This window comes from Salvelinus namaycush, chromosome 34 (genome assembly GCF_016432855.1).
Source record: "Salvelinus namaycush isolate Seneca chromosome 34, SaNama_1.0, whole genome shotgun sequence".
In the NCBI taxonomy this organism is placed as follows: Eukaryota; Metazoa; Chordata; class Actinopteri; order Salmoniformes; family Salmonidae; genus Salvelinus; species Salvelinus namaycush.
Window position 1 is genome coordinate 40930456 of NC_052340.1, and position 27394 is coordinate 40957849.

General features: G+C 44.0%; 1 protein-coding gene across 3 annotated transcripts in view; it reads right to left on the reverse strand.

Annotated features, from left to right (window-relative positions):
- Nucleotides 1-18321: 18321 nt before the first annotated feature.
- ppp1r13l (protein phosphatase 1, regulatory subunit 13 like) overlaps nt 18322-27394 on the reverse strand; it is a 75901-nt gene continuing 66828 nt past the window's right edge. For 2 of the 3 annotated variants that reach the window (XM_038973882.1, XM_038973883.1), the window contains exons 7-14: nt 27213-27394; nt 26777-27094; nt 23901-24133; nt 21302-21439; nt 20365-20498; nt 19558-19724; nt 19042-19235; nt 18322-18604 (exon numbers count right to left, since the gene is read on the reverse strand). The exon at nt 27213-27394 is cut by the window's right edge and continues 218 nt beyond it. In XM_038973882.1, coding sequence (XP_038829810.1) covers nt 18569-18604; nt 19042-19235; nt 19558-19724; nt 20365-20498; nt 21302-21439; nt 23901-24133; nt 26777-27094; nt 27213-27394 — 1402 coding nt within the window. In that variant the 3' untranslated portion in view covers nt 18322-18568. Of the gene's footprint in view, nt 18605-19041; nt 19236-19557; nt 19725-20364; nt 20499-21301; nt 21440-23900; nt 24134-26776; nt 27095-27212 lie in introns of those variants that run through there. The other variant, XM_038973884.1, reaches the window with a different exon arrangement.

A 27394-nucleotide genomic window follows, 5' to 3' on the forward strand; every position in this document is an offset into this window, starting at 1 on the left:
GAAGGAGGGGATGAGAGGAGAGGGCTGATTAACAGAGGAAGGAGGGGGTGAGAGGAGAGGGCTGATGAACAGAGGAAGGAGGGGATGAGAGGAGAAGGCTGATTAACAGAAGGAGGGGATGAGAGGAGAGGGCTGATTAACAGAAGAAGGAGGGGATGACAGGAGAGGGCTGATTAACAGAGGAAGGAGGGGATGACAGGAGAGGGCTGAATAACAGAAGAAGAAGGCAAGACAAGCACTCCTCAATTATTCATCACTTCAGAAGAGAGGAGAGAGGGAACACTGGCGCTGTGGAAGAGGAGAGAAGGATGAGAAAAGGGAGGATGAGAAGAGGAAAGGAGGAGAGCTAAAGCGGATGTGAGGAGAGGAGGAGAGGAGGAGAGGAGGAGGAGAGGAGGACTGGAGGACTGGAGGAGAGCTAAAGCGGATGTGAGGAGAGGAGGAGAGGAGGAGAGGAGGGGAGGAGCAGAGGACTGGAGGAGAGCTATAGCGGATGTGAGGAGAGGAGGACAAGAACAACGGGACAGAGGATGAGATATTTTTACCTCAAGTCACAGGCCTCAACAGACCCTGTAAAAATCCTGTTGTTTTTACAGTAACTTTACTGGCAGACAGTTACTTGCAAGTTACTGTTAAAAAAATTGACCGTAAGTCCCCAACAAATCTTTGATTAACAGTACATTACAGTTCATCAGTAAAAAACTGTTCTTTGGAATTTACGGTAACATACTGTACCTTTTTTTTTGTTGTTGAGTAACTTACAGGTGACTTACAGTGTACATATAGGTGTAGGTACACTGTGGTAAACTATGTGTACCTGTTTGTTTCCTGCTGTGTATATGTGGACCTGAGAAAGCATCTGAGAGAGGGTTAAACAGAGGACACGCCCCCAAGTCAGTCTACTGTACCTACCAGCCTGACTCAGTCTACTGTACCAACCAGCCTGACTGAGTCTACTGTACCTACCAGCCTGACTGAGTCTACCGTACCTACCAGCCTGACTCAGTCTACTGTACCTACCAGCCTGACTCAGTCTACTCTACCTACCAGCCTGACTCAGTCTACTCTACCAACCAGCCTGACTCAGTCCACTCTACCTACCAGCCTGACTGAGTCTACTGTACCTACCAGCCTGACTGAGTCTACCGTACCTACCAGCCTGACTCAGTCTACTGTACCTACCAGCCTGACTCAGTCTACTCTACCTACCAGCCTGACTCAGTCTACTCTACCTACCAGCCTGACTCAGTCTACTCTACCAACCAGCCTGACTCAGTCCACTCTACCTACCAGCCTGACTGAGTCTACTGTACCTACCAGCCTGACTGAGTCTACTGTACCTACCAGCCTGACTGAGTCTACCGTACCTACCAGCCTGACTCAGTCTACTCTACCTACCAGCCTGACTGAGTCTACCGTGCCTACCAGCCTGACTCAGTCTACTCTACCAACCAGCCTGACTCAGTCTACTGTACCTACCAGCCTGACTGAGTCTACTCTACCAACCAGCCTGACTCAGTCTACTGTACCTACCAGCCTGACTCAGTCTACTCTACCTACCAGCCTGACTGAGTCTACCGTACCTACCAGCCTGACTCAGTCTACCGTACCTACCAGCCTGACTCAGTCTACTCTACCAACCAGCCTGACTCAGTCTACTGTACCAACCAGCCTGACTCAGTCTACTGTACCTACCAGCCTGACTGAGTCTACTCTACCAACCAGCCTGACTCAGTCTACTGTACCTACCAGCCTGACTCAGTCTACTCTACCTACCAGCCTGACTGAGTCTACTCTACCTACCAGCCTGACTGAGTCTACTCTACCTACCAGCCTGACTCAGTCCACTGTACCTACCAGCCTGACTGAGTCTACTCTACCAACCAGCCTGACTCAGTCCACTCTACCTACCAGCCTGACTGAGTCTACTGTACCTACCAGCCTGACTGAGTCTACCGTACCTACCAGCCTGACTCAGTCTACTCTACCTACCAGCCTGACTGAGTCTACTCTACCTACCAGCCTGACTCAGTCCACTGTACCTACCAGCCTGACTGAGTCTACTCTACCAACCAGCCTGACTCAGTCTACTGTACCTACCAGCCTGACTGAGTCTACTCTACCAACCAGCCTGACTCAGTCCACTCTGCCTACCAGCCTGACTGAGTCTACTGTACCTACCAGCCTGACTGAGTCTACCGTACCTACCAGCCTGACTCAGTCTACTCTACCTACCAGCCTGACTGAGTCTACTCTACCTACCAGCCTGACTCAGTCCACTGTACCTACCAGCCTGACTCAGTCCACTGTACCTACCAGCCTGACTCAGTCTACTGTACCTACCAGCCTGACTGAGTCTACTCTACCAACCAGCCTGACTCAGTCCACTGTACCTACCAGCCTGACTCAGTCTACTGTACCTACCAGCCTGACTGAGTCTACTCTACCTACCAGCCTGACTGAGTCTACTCTACCAACCAGCCTGACTTGAAAGCAGTATCCAGATCCATTGGATGTAGTGATCACAATAGAGTAGCCATATCTAGGAAAACAAAAGTTCCAAAGGCTGAGCCTAATATAGTGTCTAAGAGGTCATACAATAAGTTATGTAGAGATTCCTATGTTGTTGATGTAAAGAATATTTGTTGATCTGTGGTGTGCAATGAGAAGAAACTAGACGCTAAACTTGACACATTTATGAAACTGCTTATCCCAGTTACTAATAAGCATGCACCCATTAAGAAAATGATAATAAAAAATGTTAAATCCCAGTGGATTGATGAGGAATTGAAAAATGGTATGGTTGAGAGGGATGAGGCAAAACAAATTGCAAATAAGTCTGGCTGCGCAAACGATTGTCAAAGAAATCATGTGACTAAACTGAATTAAAAGAAGAAGAAACTACACTATGAAACAAATATAAATTACATTAAAGAATGATAGTAAAAAGCTTTGGAGCAACTCCAATGAGGGTTGGGAAAAAAGGCAAACTCAGCTCCATCATTCATTGAATCAGATGGCTCTTTCATCACTAAACCGACTGATATTGCCAACCTACTTTAATGACTTCTTCATTGACAAGATAAACTTAGGCGTGACATGCCAGCAACAAACGCTGACACTACACATCCATGTACAGTTGAAGTCGGAAGTTTACATACACCTTAGCCAAATAGATTTAAACTCAGTTTTTCACAATTCCTGACATTTAATCTGTCACGATCGTCATAATAAGCGGACCAAGGCGCAGCGGGATATGAAGACATCCTCTTTTATTAAAGATGACGAAACACGAAACGAACACTTTTACAAAACAAAACAACAAACGACCGTGAAGCTACAAACGTAAGTGCATACACAAGCTACAAACGTTCAACATAGACAATTACCCACAAACACCTAAAGCCTATGGCTGCCTTAAATATGGCTCCCAATCAGAGACAACAATAAACAGCTGTCTCTGAGAACCAAATCAGGCAACCATAGACTTTCCTAAACACCTACACTGAACACAACCCCATACATACTAAAAACCCCTTAAAACAATACACACACCCTAAACTAGACAAAACACACAAACATCCCCCATGTCACACCCTGACCTAACTAAACTAATAAAGAAAATCAATATAACAGAGGCCAGGGTGTGACATAATCCTAGTAAAAATTCCCTGTTTTAGGACAGTTAGGATCACCACTTTATTTTAAGAATGTGAAATATCAGAATAATAGTAGAGATAATGATTTATTTCAGCTTTTATTTCTTTCATCACATTCCCAGTGGGTCAGAAGTTTACATACACTCAATTAGTATTTAGTAGCATTGTCTTTAAATTGTTTAACTTGGGTCAAACTTTTCAGGTAGCCTTCCTTCCACAGGCTTCCCACAATAAATTGGGTGAATTTTTTATCCCATTCCTCCTGACAGAGCTGGTGTAACTGAGTCAGGTTTGTAGGCCTCCTTGATCACACACGCTTTTTCACTTCTGCCCACGAATTTTCTATAGGATTGAGGTCAGGGCTTTGTGATGGCCACTCCAATACCTTGACTTTGTTGTCCTTAAGCCATTTTGCCACAACTTTGGAAGTATGCTTATGGTCATTGTCCATTTGGAAGACCTATTTCAAATCAAATCAAAGTTTATTTGTCACGTGCACCGAATACAACAGGTGTAGTAGACCTTACAGTGAAATGCTTACTTACAGGCTCTAACCAATAGTGCAAAAAAGGTTTTTGGTGAACAATAGGTAAGTAAAGAAATAAAACAACAGTAAAAAGACAGGCTATATACAGTAGTGAGGCTATAAAAGTAGCGAGGCCACATACAGACACCGGTTAGTCAGGCTGATTGAGGTAGTATGTACATGTAGATATGGTTAAAGTGACTATGCATATATGACAAACAGAGAGTAGCAGTAGATTAAAGAGGGGTTGGCGGGTGGCGGGACACAATGCAGATAGCCTGGTTAGCCAATGTGTGGGAGCACTGGTTGGTCGGCCCAATTGAGGTAGTATGTACATGAATGTATAGTTAAAGTGACTATGCATATATGATAAACAGAGAGTAGCAGCAGCGTAAAAAAGAGGGGTTTGCCCCCGGTGATGCGTTGTGCAGACCTCACTACCCTCTGGAGAGCCTTGCGGTTGTGGGCGGAGCAGTTGCCGTACCAGGCAGTCCACACAATGCAAATAGTCCGGGTAGCCATTTGATTACCTGTTCAGGAGTCTTATGGCTTGCGACCAATCTTTAACTTCCTGACTGATGTCTTGAGATGTTGCTTCAATATATCCACATCATTTTCCTACCTCGTGATGCAATCTATTTTGTGAAGTACACCAGTCCATCCTGCAGTAAAGCACCCCCACAACATGATGCTGCCACCCCCGTGCTTCACGGTTGGGATGGTGTTCTTCGGCTTGCAAGCCTCCCCCTTTTTCCTCCAAACATAACGATGGTCATTATGGCCAAACAGTTCTATGTTTGTTTCATCAGACCAGAGGACATTTCTCCAAAAAGTACGATCCTTGTTCCCATGTGCAGTTGCAAAGGGTAGTCTGGCTTTTTTATGAAGGTTTTGGAGCAGTGGCTTCTTCCTTGCTGAGCGGCCTTTCAGGTTATGTCGATATAGGACTCGTTTTACTGGATATAGATACTTTTGTACCTGCTTCCTCCAGCATCTTCACAAGGTCCTTTGCTGTTCTGGGATTGATTTGCACTTTTCGCACCAAAGTATATCCATCTCTATGAGACAGAATGCGTCTCCTTCCTGAGCGGTATGACGGCTGCGTGGTCGCATGGTGTTTATACTTGCGTACTATTGTTTGTACAGATGAACCTGGTACCTTCAGGCGTTTGGAAATTGCTCCCAATGACGAACCAGACTTGTGGAGGTCTCCAATTTTTTTTCTGAGGTCTTGGCTGATTACTTTAGATTTTCCCATGATGTCATGCAAAGAGGCACAGAGTTTGGAGGTAGGCCTTGAAATACATCCACAGGTACACCTCCAATTAACTCAGATGATGTCAATTAGCCTATCAGAAGCTTCTAAAGCCATGACATCATTTTCTGGAATTTTCCTAGCTGTTTAAAGGCACAGTCAACTTAGTGTATGTAAACTTCTGACCCACTGGAATTGTGATACAGTGAATTATAAGTGAAATAATCTGTCTGTAAACAATTGTTGGAAAAATTACTTGTGTCATGCACAAAGTAGATGTCCTAACCGACTTGCCAAAACTATAGTTTGTTAACAAGAAATTTGTGGAGTGGTTGAAAAACGAGTTTTATTGACTCCAACCCAAGTGTATGTAAACTTCCGACTTCAACTGTATATCTGACCACATTATGAAAGACAAGCATAGTAATTCTGAATTCCGTAAAGTGAGTATGGAAGAGGTGAAAAAAGTATTGTTTTCTATCAACAATAACAAGCCACCAGGGTCTGACAACTTGGATGGAAAATTACTGAGGATAATAGTGGACGGTATTGCCACTCCTATTTACCAATAATTTCAATGTAAGCCTACGAGAAAGTGTATGCCCTCAGGATTGGAGGGAAGCAAAATTCATTCCCCTACCTAAGAATAGTAATCCACCCTTTACTGGCTCAAATAGCCAACCAATCAGCCTGTTACCAACTCTTAGTAAACTTGTGTTTGACCAGATACAATGGTAAACAGGAAACAAATTGACAACAGTAAACAAATTGACAACAGTAAACAAATTGACAACAGTAAACAAATTGACAACAGACTTTCAGCACAGTTATAGGGAAGGACATTTAACAAGCACAGCACTTACACAAATGACTGATGATTGGCTGAGAGAAATTGATGATGAAAAGATTGTGGAGGCTGTTTTGTTAGGCTTCAGTGCGGCTTTTGACATTATCGGTCATGGTCTGCTCCTGGAAAAACGTATGTGTTATGGCTTTACACCCCCTGCTATAATGTGGATAAAGAGTTACTTGTCTAACAGAACACAGAGTGTGTTCTTTAATGGAAGCCTCTCCAACATAATCCAGGTAGAATCAGGAGTTCCCCAGGGCAACTGTTTAGGCCCCTTACTCTTTTCAATCTTTACTAACGACATGCCACTGGCTTTGAGTAAAGCCAGAGTGTCTATGTATGAGGATGACTCAACACTACACACGTCAGCTACTACAGCGACTGAAATGACTGCAACACTGAACAAAGAGCTGCAGTTAGTTTCAGAATGGGTGGCAAAGAATAAGTTAGCCCTAAATATTTCAAAAACTAAAAGCATTGTATTTGGGACAGATCATTCACTAAACCCTAAACCTCAACTAAATCTTCTAATAAATAATGTGGAAATTGAGCAGGTTGAGATGACTAAACTGCTTGGAGTAACACTGGATTGTAAACTGTCATGGTCAAAACATATTGATACAACAGTAGCTAAAATGGGGAAAAGTCTGTCCATAATAAAGCGCTGCTCTTAACAACGCTATCAACAAGGCAGGTCCTACAGGCCCTAGTTTTGTCACACCTGGACTACTGTTCAGTCGTGTGGTCAGGTGCCACAGAGAGGGACAATTGCAATTGGCTCAGAACAGGGCAGCACGGCTGGCCCTTGGATGTACACAGAGAGCTAACATTAATAATATGCATGTCAATCTCTCCTGGGCTCAAACTGGAGGAGAGATTGACTTCATCCATACTTGTATTTGTGAGAGGTATTGACATGTTGAATGCACCGAGCTGTCTGTTTGAACTACTGGCACACAGCTCTGACACCCATGCGTACCCCACAAGACATGCCACCAGAGGTCTCTTCACAGTCTCCAAGTCCAGAACAGTGTCGTGTCTTTGGCATCATTAAAACTGAAGACTTATATATCAAATAACTCTCTGTAATTATTATTACGCGATTAAACTGATCATGTAACTGTAAATAACTAGGAAGTCGGTGCACCAAGGAAAATATTCAGATTACAAAGTTAACATTTTCCTGATATAACTTTCAGATATTTTAATATCTGCTCAATTAGTCTTCGAATTAATGAATTATTATTTACCTCACGTTAGTCTCATTCCAAACGTAGTAAATTGTTGGTTATCTGCACGAACCCAGTCTTCACTATGAGTCATCCATACATCAATTGTCTTAAAATAATTTATTTACTAACTAAGTAATTCACAGAAATGCATCACACAAACAAATCATATCAAATTTTATTTGTCACATACACATGGTTAGCAGATGTTAATGCGAGTTAGCGAAATGCTTGTGCTTCTAGTTCCGACAATGCAGTAATAACCAACGAGTAATCGAACCTAACAATTCCACAACTACTACCTTATACACACAAGTGTAAAGGGATGAAGAATATGTACATAAAGATATATGAATGAGTGATGGTACAGAACGGCATAGGCAAGATGCAGTAGATGGTATAGTGTACAGTATATACATATGAGATGAGTAATGTAGGGTATATAAACATAAAGTGGCATAGTTTAAAGTGGCTAGTGATACATGTATTACATAAAGATGGCAAGATGCAGTAGATGATAGAGTATAGTATATACATATACATTATATTAAGTGGCATTGTTTAAAGTGGCTAGTGATAAATTTTTACATACATTTCCATCAATTCCCATTATTAAAGTGGCTGGAGTTGAGTCAGTATGTTGGCAGCAGCCACTAAATGTTAGTGGTGGCTGTTTAACAGTCTGATGGCCTTGAGATAGAAGCTGTTTTTCAGTCTCTCGGTCCCTGCTTTGATGCACCTGTACTGACCTCGCCTTCTGGATGGTAGCGGGGTGAACAGGCAGTGATGCACCTGTACTGACCTCACCTTCTGGATGATAGCGGGGTGAACAGGCAGTGGCTCGGGTGGTTGTTGTCCTTGATGATCTTTATGGCCTTCCTGTGACATCGGGTGGTGTAGGTGTCCTGGAGGGCAGGTAGTTTGCCCCCGGTGATGCGTTCTGCAGACCTCACTACCCTCTGGAGAGCCTTACGGTTGTGGGCGGAGCAGTTGCCGTACCAGGCAGTCCAAACAAAATAGATATGTTTACAAAGAAATGATAGGGGGATGTGCCCTAGTGGGCTAAACCGGTATGGCGGCTTGTTAGACAGAGTGATAATTATAACAATTGAAATGCTAATCCTTTGCACATGAACGCTCACTCATTCGGGAACAATTGCAAACAATATATATATTTACGCTCAGTGTGTCGTCGGGATCTCTGTTGAAAAGTTAGTTTCTGTTGGAGAGTCTGTCCGCCCTCTCTCTGTCGTGGTTAGAATGGATAGTTCAGAGTGACAATCATTCATGTCGTTATAGAATAGGTGTTTCAGCGGTTGTCGGTCTTCGCGTTCAATGATATCGAATTCCTAGCTGCAGACTAGTAATTAATATCAGACTTGTTCTTATTCTGTCGGTATCGATAGTCTAAGAGTTTAACCACGTGGTATGGTTAAAAGATTCAGCCATCTACTCAAACCTTAGGTTTGTGGTCTCCTCTCAAACCTTGGCCCTCTCGTTATCGAGGTAAGCTGGTCTCCTCTCAAACCTTGGCCCTCTCGTTATCGAGGTAAGTTCTCCCGGGTGGCGCAGTGGTCTAGGGCACTGCATCGCAGTGCTAGCTGCGCCACCAGAGTCTCTGGGTTCGCGCCCAGGCTGGGCTGGGTTCGCGCCCAGGCTCTGTCGCAGCCGGCCGCAACCGGGAGGTCCGTGGGGCGACGCACAATTGGCATAGCGTCGTCGGGGTTAGGGAGGGTTTGGCCGGTAGGGATATCCTTGTCTCAGTATGTAAAATGTAATGAAATGTAAAAATGTAATAAAATGTATGCACTCTGCTGTAAGTCGCTCTGGATAAGAGCGTCTGCTAAATGACTAAAATGTAAAATGTAAGCTGGTCTCCTCTCAAACCTTGGCCCTCTCGTTATCAAGGTAAGCTGGTCTCCTCTCAAACCTTGGCCCTCTCCTTATCAAGGTAAGCTGGTCTCCTCTCAAACCTTGGCCCTCTCGTTATCGAGGTAAGCTGGTCTCCTCTCAAACCTTGGCCCTCTCGTTATCGAGGTAAGCCGGTCTGGTGATAGAAAACCCGGGTGGGGGTTTTATTCGGAAGAGCAGAAAAGGACCTATCCCAGGACGCCAGACCATAACTGTGCTCATGGGCGGTCCTCAAAGGGAATTGGAGTTTCCTTCATTAAACAGTCCAAAATCACAAAATGGCCTTAATTTTTGAGCGAGTGAGGCTGCTATGTGTGTCACCCTGAGATCATCATCACAGCAGCATGTACACACACACACACACACACACACACACACACACACACACACACACACACTGACCCCTCCTCCCCTGTTTTGTTGTGTTTAAATAATTGAGCTTGGTTCCAGTTGAATATACATCAGGAAAGATGTCTGTGTTGCTCAGACGCATCTACTCTAGCCGAAGACAACCGAAGAGAGGGAAGGTTGTCTTCAATAGTTAATGGAGAAAATACAAGTTTAATGACCACTGGGTCTGATGCCTCACTGCATCACATCCCTGGGCTTGGACATGTCTGAAGCATTGTGTGAGTGTGTGTGTGTGAGTGTGAGTGTGAGTGTGAGTGTGAGTGTGAGTGTGTGTGTGTGTGAGTGTGTGTGTGTGTGTGTACTTGTTTTCCTACATTATCAGGACCCCCGTGTCCTAACATTTCACCCCAATGTCCTAACATTTCACCCCAGTGTCCTAACATTTCACCCCAGTGTCCTAACATTTCACCCCAATGTCCTAACATTTCACCCCAATGTCCTAACATTTCACACCAATGTCCTAACATTTCACACCAATGTCCTAACATTTCACCCCAACGTCCTAACATTTCACCCCAACGTCCTAACATTTCACCCCAACGTCCAAACATTTCACCCCAACGTCCTAACATTTCACCCCAACGTCCTAACATTTCACCCCAACGTCCTAACATTTCACCCCAACGTCCTAACATTTCACACCAACGTCCTAACATTTCACCCCAACGTCCTAACATTTCACCCCAACGTCCTAACATTTCACCCCAACGTCCTAACATTTCACCCCAACGTCCTAACATTTCACCCCAATGTCCTAACATTTCACCCCAACGTCCTAACATTTCAACATAGGACAACAATAACTTTGTTGGAAAGTCAGGACTTTTTTTCAGGTCCTGAAAATATTTTAATGCTATATTAAGACTAATGGATAGGGTTTTGGGGGTCAGGGTTTTGGGGGTCAGGGTTTTGGGGGTTAGGGTTTTGGGTTTTGGGGGTCAGGGTTTTGGGGGTTAGGGTTTTGGGGGTCAGGGTTTTGGGGGTCAGGGTTTTGGGGGTTATGGTTTTGGGGGTTAGGGTTTTGGGGGTCAGGGTTTTGGGGGTTAGGGTTTTGGGTGTCAGGGTTTTGGGGGTCAGGGTTTTGGGGGTCAGGGTTTTGGGGGTTAGGGTTTTGGGGGTCAGGGTTTTGGGGGTCAGGGTTTTGGGGGTCAGGGTTTTGGGGGTTAGGGTTTTGGGGGTCAGGGTTTTGGGGGTTAGGGTTTTGGGGGTTAGGGTTTTGGGGGTCAGGGTTTTGGGGGTTAGGGTTTTGGGGGTTAGGGGAAAAAAGGTCAAACATTTTTCTCTCGCTCCTTTTCATGAAGAAGAATATTTCTGATTTTATTTTCATTGTTTTTCCAATAACCTGCAGCAACTCGTTTCACCTTGATTTACCTCCCTGTCTGAGCTGTAGTAGATCTCTCGCTCTCACTTTTAGATAGTCCTTTCTCCTCTATCCATCCCTTTATTTCTCCACCTCTCTTTTATCATTCCCTCTCTCTCCTGTCTTTCTCTCTCTCCTGTCTTTCTCTCTCTCCTGTCTTTCTCTCTCCTCTGTCTTTCTCTCTCCTCTGTCTTTCTCTCTCCTCTGTCTCGCTCTCTCTCTCTCTCCTCTGTCTTTCTCTCTCTCCCCTCTCCGTTCACTCTGTTCATGTGTAATAGATGTTCACTCTGTCCATGTGCGTGTAATGCTTGTCATAAATCCCATCTGACCAGTGGACACTACCCTCCACTGGTTAGTAAACGGTATTGCAAGCAGCAGACATCAAAACAGCTTGAAGGGATGCAGTCACTGAGATACATACATGTTACTGTTAACAGAATAAAGTCTACAGGTTATAACTAGTTAAAGGCTGTAGGTTATAACTAGTTAAAGTCTACAGGTTATAACTAGTTAAAGGCTGTAGGTTATAACTAGTTAAAGTCTGCAGGTTATAACTAGTTAAAGGCTACAGGTTATAACTAGTTAAAGTCTACAGGTTATAACAAGTTAAAGTCTACAGGTTATAACAAGTTAAAGTCTACAGGTTATAACAAGTTAAAGTCTACAGGTTATAACTAGTTAAAGTCTACAGGTTATAACTAGTTAAAGTCTACAGGTTATAACTAGTTAAAGGCTATAGGTTTTAACGGCTACAGGTTATAACTAGTTAAAGGCTATAGGTTATAACTAGTTAAAGTCTACAGGTTATAACTAGTTAGTCTACAGGTTATAACTAGTTAGTCTACAGGTTATAACTAGTTAGTCTACAGGTTATAACTAGTTAAAGTCTACAGGTTATAACTAGTTAGTCTACAGGTTATAACTAGTTAGTCTACAGGTTATAACTAGTTAGTCTACAGGTTATAACGAGTTAAAGTCTTCAGGTTATAACGAGTTAAAGGCTATAGGTTTTAACGGCTACAGGTTATAACTAGTTAAAGGCTATAGGTTATAACTAGTTAAAGTCTACAGGTTATAACTAGTTAGTCTACAGGTTATAACTAGTTAAAGTCTACAGGTTATAACTAGTTAAAGGCTATAGGTTTTAACGGCTACAGGTTATAACTAGTTAAAGGCTATAGGTTATAACTAGTTAAAGTCTACAGGTTATAACTAGTTAGTCTACAGGTTATAACTAGTTAAAGTCTACAGGTTATAACTAGTTAAAGGCTATAGGTTTTAACGGCTACAGGTTATAACTAGTTAAAGGCTATAGGTTATAACTAGTTAAAGTCTACAGGTTATAACTAGTTAGTCTACAGGTTATAACTAGTTAGTCTACAGGTTATAACTAGTTAGTCTACAGGTTATAACTAGTTAAAGTCTACAGGTTATAACTAGTTAGTCTACAGGTTATAACTAGTTAGTCTACAGGTTATAACTAGTTAGTCTACAGGTTATAACTAGTTAGTCTACAGGTTATAACTAGTTAGTCTACAGGTTATAACTAGTTAGTCTACAGGTTATAACTAGTTAGTCTACAGGTTATAACGAGTTAAAGTCTTCAGGTTATAACGAGTTAAAGGCTATAGGTTATAACTAGTTAAAGTCTTCAGGTTATAACGAGTTAAAGTCTTCAGGTTATAACGAGTTAAAGTCTTCAGGTTATAACTAGTTAAAGTCTACAGGTTATAACTAGTTAGTCTACAGGTTATAACTAGTTAGTCTACAGGTTATAACTAGTTAGTCTACAGGTTATAACTAGTTAGTCTACAGGTTATAACTAGTTAAAGTCTACAGGTTATAACTAGTTAGTCTACAGGTTATAACTAGTTAGTCTACAGGTTATAACTAGTTAGTCTACAGGTTATAACTACTCTGAACAGAAAAATAAAACGCAACATTTGACTGAGTTCCTAAAAACCTTTTATGTCCACTATGGAGAGGAGAATCTCACGAACACGGATGTTGGTTACTGACCGGTCTTCTAAACCACACCCCTATTTTTAAGGTATCTGTGACCAACAGATGCATATCTTTATTCTCAGACAAAAATATAAAAACGTAACATGCAACAATTTAAAAGATTTTACTGAGTTAACAGTTCAAATAAGGATATCAGTCAAATTAGATGAATTCATTAGGCCCTAATCTATGGGTTTCACATGACTGGGAATACAGATATGCATCTGTTGATCACAGATACCTTAATATAAAAGGGTGGGGGCGTGGATCAGAAAACCAGTCAGTATCTGGTGTGACCACCATTTGCCTCATGGAGCGTGACACATCTCCTTCACATAGAGTTGATCAGGCTGTTGATTGTGGCTTGTGGAATGTTGTCCCACTCCTCTTCAACGGCTGTTTGAAGTTGCTGGATATCGGCGTAAACTGGAACACGCTGTCTTACACGTCGATCCAGAGCATCCCAAACATGCTCAATGGGTGACATGTCTGGTGAGTATGCAGGCCATGGAAGAACTGAGACATTTTCAGCTTCCAGGAATTGTGTACAGATCCTTGCGACAAAGGGCCATGCATTATCATGCTGAAACATGAGGTGATGGCAGAGGATGAATGTCAATGTGCCTCAGGATCTCGTCACAGTATATCTGTGCATTCAAACTGCCATTGATAAAATGCACTTGTGTTCATTGTCTGTAGCTTATGCCTGGCCAATACCATATCTTGGCAAAGGAGAAATGTTCACTGACAGGGGTTTAAACAAATTAGTGCACAACATTTGAGTGAAATAAGCTTTTTTGTGCATATGGAACATTTCTGGGATCTTTTTATTTCAACTCATGAAACATGGGACCAACACTTTACATGTTGCGTTTTATATTTTTTGTTCGGTGTATATACAGAAAACAGCCATATATTGAACAGGAAAATACCGGACAGACATTGTTCATTTGCTTTATTTCATACTGTTATTTTCAGTGTTAAACATTTGTTCATCAAAACACTACTAGAGGTCTTGTGCTCAAAGCATAGTCCCATTCAAACAACAACTGACCTACTTATGTGTACAAACACACACAGGTGGATATGCACAGCCACAATCATCACACGCAGACACCGACACACATAAAACCCACAACAGATCCTGGTCCATCTCCTGAACCTTTTCCTCTGGCACAGAACAATACAATCATTTCAGTGTTCATTTTGTCACCTATTTGTAGATTTAGTCTTTATGATTAAAATATATTTTAATCTTAGTCCCATTTTAGTCATTGTATTCGTCTTAGTTTCAGTTCATATCAGTTGACTAGCCTAGTTTCTGTCACGGTCATTTTAGTTCTATTTTAGTAATTTTCTTTTGTTTTATTAAACAGTTCATACAAACCTCCATCTTAGTCACATAGTAACTTCCACTCTCTCAGTCTCAGCCATCTTAGTCACATAGCTTCCCCTCTCTTAGTCTCAGCCATCTCAGTCACATAGCTTCCCCTCTCTTAGTCTCAGCCATCTCAGTTACATAGCTTCCCCTCTCTTAGTCTCAGCCATCTCAGTCACATAGCTTCCCCTCTCTTAGTCTCAGCCATCTTAGTCACATAGCTTCCCCTCTCTTAGTCTCAGCCATCTCAGTCACATAGCTTCCACTCTCTTAGTCTCAGCCATCTCAGTCACATAGCTTCCACTCTCTCAGTCTCAGCCATCTCAGTCACATAGCTTCCACTCTCTTAGTCTCAGCCATCTTAGTCACATAGCTTCCACTCTCTTAGTCTCAGCCATCTCAGTCACATAGCTTCCACTCTCTTAGTCTCAGCCATCTTAGTCACATAGTAACTTCCACTCTCTTAGTCTCAGCCATCTCAGTCACATAGCTTCCACTCTCTCAGTCTCAGCCATCTCAGTCACATAGCTTCCCCTCTCTTAGTCTCAGCCATCTTAGTCACATAATAACTTCCCCTCTCTTAGTCTCAGCCATCTCAGTCACATAGCTTCCCCTCTCTTAGTCTCAGCCATCTTAGTCATATAATAGTGACTATTATATAATAACTATAATAAAGGCTACCTTTTAACTTCCATCATGTGCACATTCAGAAAGCCTTGTCCTACTAGGAGGGATGCTGAAAAATAATCTAGATTCTCTATTACAGGACTAGTAAAAGGCCCAGTTTGCAACTTATTTCTATGTGAAAACTGAAATGGTCTATTCACTATTTTTTCCATTTTAGTAGATGCTCTTATCCAGAGCAACTTACAGTAGTGAGTGCATACATTTTCATACTGGACCACCCCCCCCGGGAATCGAACCCACAACCCTAGCATTGCAAGCAACACGCTCTACCAATTGAGCCACTCCATCACAATCCACTTACTGTGCATTGTTTTATCTCCATGGTGATGAAAAGTCTACAGGTACAAAACCCTAGATGACCAGCCTATGTACAATACACTAATGTATATTTTCATTAAGTGGTTTGTAAGAATGGTACATTTAATATACTGCACAAAAAAAGTGGTTGTTTTCCAATTTTATTTGATCAGGAACAAAATATTTAATTTGGTGTTAATTTGGATGTTTTGTGTCTTTGCCCATAACTTTTGATGTAATATTTGAGGACAGGGTTTAGTTCTTTCTGGATTCCATTAGAGATGACATCACAGAGAAAGGGGACAGGGTTTAGTTCTTTCTGGATTCCATTAGAGATGACATCACAGAGAAAGGGGACAGGGTTTAGTTCTTTCTGGATTCCATTAGAGATGACATCACAGAGAAAGAGGACAGGGTTTAGTTCTTTCTGGATTCCATTAGAGATGACATCACAGAGAAAGGGGACAGGGTTTAGTTCTTTCTGGATTCCATTAGAGATGACATCACAGAGAAAGAGGACAGGGTTTAGTTCTTTCTGGATTCCATTAGAGATGACATCACAGAGAAAGGGGACAGGGTTTAGTTCTTTCTGGATTCCATTAGAGATGACATCACAGAGAAAGGGGACAGGGTTTAGTTCTTTCTGGATTCCATTAGAGATGACATCACAGAGAAAGGGGACAGGGTTTAGTTCTTTCTGGATTCCATTAGAGATGACATCACAGAGAAAGAGGACAGGGTTTAGTTCTTTCTGGATTCCATTAGAGATGACATCACAGAGAAAGGGGACAGGGTTTAGTTCTTTCTGGATTCCATTAGAGATGACATCACAGAGAAAGGGGACAGGGTTTAGTTCTTTCTGGATTCCATTAGAGATTACATCACAGAGAAAGGGGACAGGGTTTAGTTCTTTCTGGATTCCATTAGAGATGACATCACAGAGAAAGAGGACAGGGTTTAGTTCTTTCTGGATTCCATTAGAGATGACATCACAGAGAAAGGGGACAGGGTTTAGTTCTTTCTGGATTCCATTAGAGATGACATCACAGAGAAAGGGGACAGGGTTTAGTTCTTTCTGGATTCCATTAGAGATGACATCACAGAGAAAGGGGACAGGGTTTAGTTCTTTCTGGATTCCATTAGAGATGACATCACAGAGAAAGAGGACAGGGTTTAGTTCTTTCTGGATTCCATTAGAGATGACATCACAGAGAAAGGGGACAGGGTTTAGTTCTTTCTGGATTCCATTAGAGATTACATCACAGAGAAAGGGGACAGGGTTTAGTTCTTTCTGGATTCCATTAGAGATGACATCACAGAGAAAGAGGACAGGGTTTAGTTCTTTCTGGATTCCATTAGAGATGACATCACAGAGAAAGGGGACAGGGTTTAGTTCTTTCTGGATTCCATTAGAGATGACATCACAGAGAAAGGGGACAGGGTTTAGTTCTTTCTGGATTCCATTAGAGATGACATCACAGAGTAAGGGGACAGGGTTTAGTTCTTTCTGGATTCCATTAGAGATGACATCACAGAGAAAGAGGACAGGGTTTAGTTCTTTCTGGATTCCATTAGAGATGACATCACAGAGAAAGGGGACAGGGTTTAGTTCTTTCTGGATTCCATTAGAGATGACATCACAGAGAAAGAGGACAGGGTTTAGTTCTTTCTGGATTCCATTAGAGATGACATCACAGAGAAAGGGGGCAGGGCAACAACTCTTACCCTTCCAACATTTGAATCCTGCAAGATACTGTTGTTAATTATACAAGTACCTTTTTTTGTTGTTGTTGCAAAAATCAGAACCGGTTTGTACCTGTTAGACTTACCATCACCGTGAAGTGAAAAAAACAAACAATGTACAATATAGTAATTGAGTACATTGAGACAGCAAGTGGTTTGTGACGGTGTGGCTCATGGAGCTTGCAACGCTAGGGTTGTGAAGTTCTCGCGGCTATGCCGACACGAACGTAAGAGAGAGAGTAAAACGTGATTGTTTCTAGTGGCGGTTCGTTACAAGTGAAGCGTCCCTGCTTCACATCACTTCAAAAGATTGAAGCGTGACTGAAGAGACCGCCTGAGAGGCCGCGCAGATCAGCTCAATCAGATCGCGTAACTGAAAGATGTTCCTTCTTCCAATGAGAGGATTGCATGAAATATTCTGCACGCAATGCATAGGATTGGACAAAACAGATGAAAAGGAGCTTTATGTTCAAATGTCCGTTAGTCTTACGTGGAAGTCTAGTTACATTTTCGTCAACTAAAATGAGAAGTAATTTGTAATACTTGTGTTTTGTTTTCCCCCCCCCAGGGCGTCTCATCTCGTTATCGCCATAGTTTTAGTCAGAGAAAAAAAAGGGGAAAAAGAGGTCCTTGAGTACTTTTCGTCATAGATATTGTTGACAAAATTAAAAACTGCAATATATATCAACGTTACATAGAACAATAACAACATTAGTAGCCTAGCAATGACATTTACTTAAAGAAGCATTTGAAGAAAGAGAAAGAGACAGAGAGAGAGACAGAGAGAGAGAGAGACAGAGAGAGACAGAGACAGAGACAGAGAGAGACAGAGAGAGAGAGAGAGAGAGACAGAGACAGAGAGAGAGAGACAGAGAGAGAGACAGAGAGACAGAGAGAGAGACAGAGACAGAGAGACAGAGATAGACAGAGACAGAGAGACAGAGAGAGAGAGAGACAGAGAGGTTTTATATACCAATAAAATCAGACTCATAAATGATAGTGACACATTGAGACCATTGACAAAGTATAATCCAGTAATAACATCACTGACACTCCCGTCTAGTACCTGCCCTATGTCTCACTATAGTGACTCATGTCCTGTTATACTACTTCACTTCTTAGTGAAATCAGGCAGGACAAAGGAACAAAGGTTATACTGCGTAATGTGGTTTCTCCTCCCAGGTCTTCAACAATAGTTTTCTGCTCCAGTTCCTGTTCCAGCCATTCGGTGGGGCGAGGGCTGATTGGGTCGAGGAGTCTAGCAGAGGGACTTAGGACGAACTTTAGGGAACAGCTGACCGAAGAAAAGGAAATTTGAAGAGAAAGAAAGAGAGAGAGAAAGAAAGAGACAGAGAGAGAGAGAGAGAGAGAGAGAGAGAGACAGAGAGAGAGAGAGACAGAGAGAGAGAAGGAAAGTCCAAAGAAAGGAAAGTCAACATTGAGTTCAGAACAGAACCTAACAATTATTTGTTGGCGCTGGACTAATGAAAATTGAGTTCTGAACAGAAACTAACCAGAAACTGTTTTAGTACTGGGCTAGAACAAATATGTGCGACCCTGTGGGATCTCAGGACCAGGAAACTGCCTTGCCACCAAGTAAATAGATTTTTTAAATTCAGGATATGTGAAAGTCATCCTGGAATTTGTCCCTGAAGGGGAACAGTCAGACCTTTACTGATTGATAAGGGAGGAGACAACTAATCAAATGAATCTAAACTTATTGTCTCTTACCCCAAAGTAGTTGTTAGGTATGAATCCCTCTCGGCCACAAAGTGATGCCCACCACCAATCTACCCCATCCGGCTTCTGGAGGATAGTCACCATGTCCCCCTCTCTGAAGCCCAGCTCGTCTGCCTCCTGGGAAGGGTACTCCCACAGGGCATACAGCACCCCACTGTTCTCCACACCCATCGCCTCCTCCACACCTGACAACACACACACACACACACATACACACACACACACGACCAACGATTTTTCTAACACTTTCAGAAAAGGTTTCGACACAGAGTGCAAATAGTTCTGGATAAAGTGGTCTATGTGGTTTAGTGGTTAGAGCGGATGACCCCGGCAGTCATGTAAGCCAGAGGCAGCATGGGTTAGAATCCAGACCACTGCTCGTTGACTCGATGTCCTCTTATCTTTCCTGTGGTCCTCGACTGTTTCTGTTCAATAACAGATGTGGGACTGCCCCACTCCTAAAAATAGTTATGGAGAAAGAGGGCACCCCTGTCTAGTTCCTCCTACCCCTGAGGAAGCTCTCACACTCCTCGAAGCCCATAGCGTACGGGTCACACTTCTGAGAGGCTGTGGCCTCATCACTCTCCGTCACCGCCATGACAGCTGCTCCGTTCCTCACCAGGAACTGACAGAGAGGAAGGTCATTACAGGATGCTGCACAGTGGAGGGGGGTCCTGGTACAGAACAAACAACAACAACAACAACAACACTATGTGAACAAAACAACCCGATCTGACTAAACACAACGCATAATGACACAATATGACCCAAAACAGGGACAGCAACAGAGGGAGGGGACAGTAAAGGAAAATAGGACTGGTCAATGAAAGAGCCCGTTATAAGGGAGGGGAAGTATTCGGGACTAGAATGTACTTTTTTCTTTCTTAAAAAAAATGAATGTAACCCTTATTTTACCAGGTAAGTTGACATTTACAGCAACGACCTGTGGAATAGTTACAGGGGAGAGGGGGGGGGGGGGGGGGGGGGGAATGAGCCCATTGTAAGCTGGGGATGATTATGTGACCATGATGGTATGAGGGCCAGATTGGGAATTTATCCAGGACACCGGGGTTAACACCTCTACTCTTACGATAAGTGCCATGTGATCTTTAGTGACAACAGAGAGTCAGGACACCCGTTTAACGTCCCATCCGAAAGACAGCACCCAACACAGGGCAATGTCAGAAAGTGGGATGCAGGGTGGCATGCTGCTGGCCATAAGGAATAATGGCCAGCAGCGTGCCATTATTATGTAGAAGAAGGAAGCTAACAGGGACATAAGCCAGTTAAAAGGGCAGACGATAATGAAGTTACCATCCGTGGCTGTCTGGGGCGGAGACGTTGGCTCCTATACGAACCAGGAAGTCCACCACGCTGTAGTGACCTCCACAGATGGCGTTATGGAGGGCTGTGATGCCCTCGTCGTTCGGCTGGCTCGGGTCACTCATCTACAGGTCACAGACCACGCAGGGGTGAACCTCATGCTTGCTGTCAACACACACTGAATGCTTTATTTGGGTCCACAACAGACCCTACCTCCTGCACCCATCCTCCTCACCTCCTGTACCCAACCTCCTCACCTCCTGCACCCATCCCCCTCACCTCCTGCAACCAACCCCCCTCACCTCCTGCAACCAACCCCCCTCACCTCCTGCAACCAACCCCCCTCACCTCCTGCAACCAACCCCCCTCACCTCCTGCAACCAACCCCCCTCACCTCCTGCACCCATCCCCCTCACCTCCTGCAACCAACCCCCCTCACCTCCTGCACCCATCCTCCTCTACCTCCTGCACCCATCCTCCTCTACCTCCTGCACCCATCCTCCTCTACCTCCTGCACCCATCCTCCTCACCTCCTGTACCCATCCTCCTCACCTCCTGCACCCAACCCCCCTACCTCCTGCACCCATCCTCCTCACCTCCTGCACCCATCCCCCTCGCCTCCTGCACCCATCCCCCTCGCCTCCTGCACCCATCCCCCTCGCCTCCTGCACCCATCCCCCTCACCTCCTGCACCAATCCCCCTCACCTCCTGCACCCATCCCCCCTACCTCCTGCACGGCCCTCTGAACAGTGTCCAGTTCCCCCCACCTCCTGCACGGCCCTCTGAACAGTGTCCAGTTTCCCCTACCTCCTGCACGGCCCTCTGAACAGTGTCCAGTTCCCCCTACCTCCTGCACGGCCCTCTGAACAGTGTCCAGTTCCCCCTACCTCCTGCACGGCCCTCTGAACAGTGTCCAGTTCCCCCTACCTCCTGCACGGCCCTCTGAACAGTGTCCAGTTCCCCCACCAGTGACCCGTCCAGCAGTAGAACCAGAGGGCTGAGCCGAGCCCTCTGACCAGAATCCCCTCGTTCCCGACTGGCCCGACGCAGGATGGAATTGTACCCCTGGGAAGATGGAAGAGTACCACAACTTAATACCTTAACTTTTCCCTTATTAGATACAGACGTAGTAACATCGAGATGGAGAGACATGCCCAAGAAGTCTTTGTTTAAAATGCATGTGACTATTATTAGTGAAAACCTTCCACTAACTGGATCAGTTCACTGACAATGGGACTGTTTCATACATGGAATCAAGCAACATCTAGAGTACCAGCCAAAAGTTTGGACACATCTACTCATTCAAGTAAAAATTTTTAATAAATTGTACTATTTTCTACATTGTAGTATAATAGTGAAGACATCAAAACTATGAAATAACACACATGGAATCATGTAGTAACCATAAAGAAGTGTTAAACAAATCAAAATATATTTTATATTTATATTTGAGATTCTTCAAAGTTGCCATCCTTTGCATTGATGAAAGCTTTGCACACTTTTGGCATTCTCTCAACCAGCTTCACGAGGTAGTCATCTGGAATGCATTTCAATTAACAGGTGTGCCTTGTTAAAAGTTAATTTGTGGAATTTCTTTCCTTCTTAATGTGTTTGAGCCAATCAGTTGTGTTGTGACAAGGGATGGGTGGTATACCGAAGTTAGCCCTACTTGGTAAAACACCAAGTACATATTATGGCAAGAACATCTCAATTAAGCAAAGAGATTAGACAGTCCATCATTAATTTAACACATGAAGGTCAGTCAATGTGGAACATTTCAAGAACTTTGACCGTTTCTTCAAGTGCAGTCGCAAAAACCATCAAGCGCTATGATGAAACTGGCTCTCATGAGGACCGCCACAGGAAAAGATGACCCAGAGTTACCTCTGCTGAAGAGGATAAGTTCATTAGAGTTACAAGCCTCAGAAATTCCAACCCAAATAAATGCTTCACAGAGTTCAAGTAACAGACACATCTCAACATCAACTGTTCAGAGGAGACTGTGTGAATCAGGCCGTCATGGTCGAATTGCTGCAAAGAAACCACTATTAAAGGACACCAATAAGAAGAAGAGACTTGCTTGGGCCAAGAAACACGATCAATGGACATTAAACCGGTGGAAATCTGTCCTTTGGTCTGATGAGTCCAAATTTGAGATTTTTGGTTCCAACCGCCGTGTCTTTGTGAGACGCAGATGTTGCTCTCGTTGCTGGTGATTCTCTGATCCACCTCTACGCAGACGACACCATTCTGTATACTTCTGGCCCTTCTTTGGACACTGTGTTAACAACCCTCCAGGCGAGCTTCAATGTCAACTCTCCTTCCATGGCCTCCAACTGCTCTTAAATACAAGTAATACTAAATGCCTGCTCTTCAACCGATCGCTGCCCGCACCTGCCCGCCCGTCCAGCATCACTACTCTGGACGGCTCTGACTTAGGTATTTGTAGTTGTCCACATATTCTAGGTATCTGGTTAGACTGTAAACTCTCCTTCCAGACTCACATCAAGCATCTCCAATCAAAAATTAAGTCTAGAATCGGCTTCCTATTTCGCAACAAAGCATGTACATAGCTCATCTGTAAATAGCTCATCTGTAAATAACCCATCCAACTACCTCATCCCCATACTGTATTTATTTATTTATCTTGCTCCTTTGCACCCCAGTATCTCAACTTGCACATTCATCTTCTGCACATCCTACCATTCCAGTGTTTAATTGCTACATTGTAATTACTTCGCCACCATGACCTATTTATTGCCTTACCTCCCTTTTCTTACCTCATTTGCACTCACTGTATATATATTTGTTCTACTGTATTATTGACTGTATGTTTGTTTATTCCATGTGTAACTCTGTGTTGTTGTTCGTGTCGCACTGCTTTGCTCTATCTTGGCCAGGTCGCAGTTGTAAATGAGAACTTGTTCTCAACTGGCCTACCTGGTTAAATAAAGGTTAAATAAAAAAAATATTATTATTATTTTTTTTTTTAAAGAGTAGGTGAACGGATGATCTCTGCATGTGTGGTTCCCACCGTGAAGCATGGAAGAGGAGGTGTGATGGTGCTTTGCTGGTGACACTGTCATGACCTCAACCCAATTGAGATGGCTTGGGATGAGTTGGACCGCAGAGTGAAGGAAAAGCAGCCAACACGTGCTCAGCATATGTGGGAACTCCTTCAAGACGGTTGGAAAGTTGGTTGAGAGAATGCCAAGAGTGTGCAAAGCTGTCATCAAGGTAAAAGGGTGGCTACTTTGAAGAATCTAAAATATAACATATATTTTGATTTGTTTCAAACTTTTCGGGTTACTACATGATTCCATATGTGTTATTTAATAGTTTTGATGTCTTCACTATTATTCTACAATGTAGAAAATAGTAAAAATAAAGAAAATAAAACCCTGGAATTGAGTAGGTATGTCCAATAGTTCTGACTGGTACTGTACATTTAAAACATCTTGACACACGTCACTGTAACATAGTCACGACAACAGAAAGCAAAGAGAAGAAACGTGTCCTGTCATACCCTGTACTCTGGCGAGGCAGGTTCAGGGTCAGGGACCGGGTTAGTGACAGGGGAGAGGGATGTAAAGCTGTCCCCTTCTCCGTCTGAGGATGAGCTGTAGTCACTCCTCATCTCCCCCCCTTGCTGGCCCGTCAACCCCTTCCGCCGGAAAAGTTTATTCATGATCTGTTTGTACTGTTTCCGATTGTGATCCGGCTGCAGGTTGGCTGGCTTCTTCTGGGGCTGGCCAGGGACTAGGGTCAAGGGTCACAAGGTTACCACAACATCGTGCACACACATGTAGACGCATTCGAAAATTAAACAAATGCATAAGACCAGCGCGGCATTGATAACGTGATCAGCAGGAGATTCTACAGGGTGAGTATTGATAACGTGATCAGCAGAAGATTCTACAGGGTGAGTATTGATAACGTGATCAGCAGGAGATTCTACAGGGTGAGTATTGATAACGTGATCAGCAGAAGATTCTACAGGGTGAGTATTGATAACGTGATCAGCAGGAGATTCTACAGGGTGAGTATTGATAACGTGATCAGCAGGAGATTCTACAGGGTGAGTATTGATAACGTGATCAGCAGGAGATTCTACAGGGTGAGTATTGATAACGTGATCAGCAGAAGATTCTACAGGGTGAGTATTGATAACGTGATCAGCAGGAGATTCTACAGGGTGAGTATTGATAACGTGATCAGCAGAAGATTCTACAGGGTGAGTATTGATAACGTGATCAGCAGGAGATTCTACAGGGTGAGTATTGATAACGTGATCAGCAGGAGATTCTACAGGGTGAGTATTGATAACGTGATCAGCAGGAGATTCTACAGGGTGAGTATTGATAACGTGATCAGCAGGAGATTCTACAGGGTGAGTATTGATAACGTGATCAGCAGGAGATTCTACAGGGTGAGTATTGATAACGTGATCAGCAGGAGATTCTACAGGGTGAGTATTGATAACGTGATCAGCAGGAGATTCTACAGGGTGAGTATTGATAACGTGATCAGCAGAAGATTCTACAGGGTGAGTATTGATAACGTGATCAGCAGGAGATTCTACAGGGTGAGTATTGATAACGTGATCAGCAGGAGATTCTACAGGGTGAGTATTGATAACGTGATCAGCAGAAGATTCTACAGGGTGAGTATTGATAACGTGATCAGCAGGAGATTCTACAGGGTGAGTATTGATAACGTGATCAGCAGGAGATTCTACAGGGTGAGTATTGATAACGTGATCAGCAGGAGATTCTACAGGGTGAGTATTGATAACGTGATCAGCAGAAGATTCTACAGGGTGAGTATTGATAACGTGATCAGCAGGAGATTCTACAGGGTGAGTATTGATAACGTGATCAGCAGAAGATTCTACAGGGTGAGTATTGATAACGTGATCAGCAGGAGATTCTACAGGGTGAGTATTGATAACGTGATCAGCAGGAGATTCTACAGGGTGAGTATTGATAACGTGATCAGCAGGAGATTCTACAGGGTGAGTATTGATAACGTGATCAGCAGGAGATTCTACAGGGTGAGTATTGATAACGTGATCAGCAGGAGATTCTACAGGGTGAGTATTGATAACGTGATCAGCAGGAGATTCTACAGGGTGAGTATTGATAACGTGATCAGCAGAAGATTCTACAGGGTGAGTATTGATAACGTGATCAGCAGGAGATTCTACAGGGTGAGTATTGATAACGTGATCAGCAGGAGATTCTACAGGGTGAGTATTGATAACGTGATCAGCAGAAGATTCTACAGGGTGAGTATTGATAACGTGATCAGCAGGAGATTCTACAGGGTGAGTATTGATAACGTGATCAGCAGGAGATTCTACAGGGTGAGTATTGATAACGTGATCAGCAGGAGATTCTACAGGGTGAGTATTGATAACGTGATCAGCAGGAGATTCTACAGGGTGAGTATTGATAACGTGATCAGAAGATTCTACAGGATGAGTATTGATAACGTGATCAGCAGAAGATTCTACAGGGTGAGTATTGATAACGTGATCAGAAGATTCTACAGGATGAGTATTGATAACGTGATCAGCAGAAGATTCTACAGGGTGAGTATTGATAACGTGATCAGCAGGAGATTCTACAGGGTGAGTATTGATAACGTGATCAGCAGGAGATTCTACAGGGTGAGTATTGTTAACGTGATCAGCAGGAGATTCTACAGGGTGAGTATTGATAACGTGATCAGCAGAAGATTCTACAGGGTGAGTATTGATAACGTGATCAGTCGGGGAGGCTGTAGATACATACAACTTTAATTAATAGAATGATGCCTCCAGAGTCTCTGGGTTCGCGCCCAGGCTCTGTCGCAGCCGGCCGCGACCGGGAGGTCCGTGGGGCGACGCACAACTGGCCTAGCGTCGTCCGGGTTAGGGAGGGTTTGGCCGGTAGGGATATCCTTGTCTCATCGCGCCCCAGCGACTCCTGTGGCGGGCCGGGCGCAGTGCGCGCTAACCAAGGGGGCCAGGTGCATGGTGTTTCCTCCGACACATTGGTGCGGCTGGCTTCCCGGGTTGGAGGCGCGCTGTGTTAAGAAGCAGTGCGGCTTGGTTGGGTTGTGCTTCGGAGGACGCGTGGCTTTCGACCTTCGTCTCTCCCGAGCCCGTACGGGAGTTGTAGCGATGAGACAAGATAGTAATTACTAGCGATTGGATACCACGAAAATTGGGGAGAAAAGGGGAGAAAAAAAAAAAAATAATAAAAAAGGACAAATTTAATAGAATGAGAGTAAAACAGTTTGATAGTGAACTTTCTTTGTTGCGAACCATTCACTCCGTCATTGTCACTCACATCGCTGGTCCCCTTTTGGGTCAAATTCTTATGCAAAGTAATTGTATATTAGAAGTCATTTCCTAACCTTGTGACCCTGGTTCAGGGTTTGGGTTAAGTTTGGAGATAGGGGTCACAGAGCCGCGTCTCTTCAGAGCCCGGGGGATCTCAGAGCGGATCCGGAACAGTTCTTCCATGTCAGGGACATCTGGGCTCTCTGGAGCCACCACTGGCTGCAGCTTGGACGGGCTGAGGGGCCTGGGGGCCACCACCTGGGATTCTCCTCCTCCTCCTCCTATCTCTGTCTCCCTCTCTCTCTCTGGGAGAGCTGGGTCAGGGGCCATGGGACTTTGATGAATCGGGTCCAGTCGCTCCAACTCAATGTCAACATCACCTGGTTTCAGCACTGTGGGAGAAGAGAGAACATACAGATGGACGGATGGACAGAATTACACACAGACGGGTGACCACGCATAACCGGTTAGATTGTGAGAGTAGAGTCTATGTTCGTGTAGATACTATACCTTCCCCGTGGTAGGCTGGCTGCCTGAGCTCACGGGTCTGTGGCTGGGTCTGTGGCTGGGTCTGTGGCTGGGTCTGTGGCTCTCTGTACTCTAGGTAATCCCTATACTCCCTGGGTACAGCCTGGCGGTACAGAGCCACGTCCCTCTCGGGCCCCAGGGCCCGGGGGTGGAGGGCAGACGAG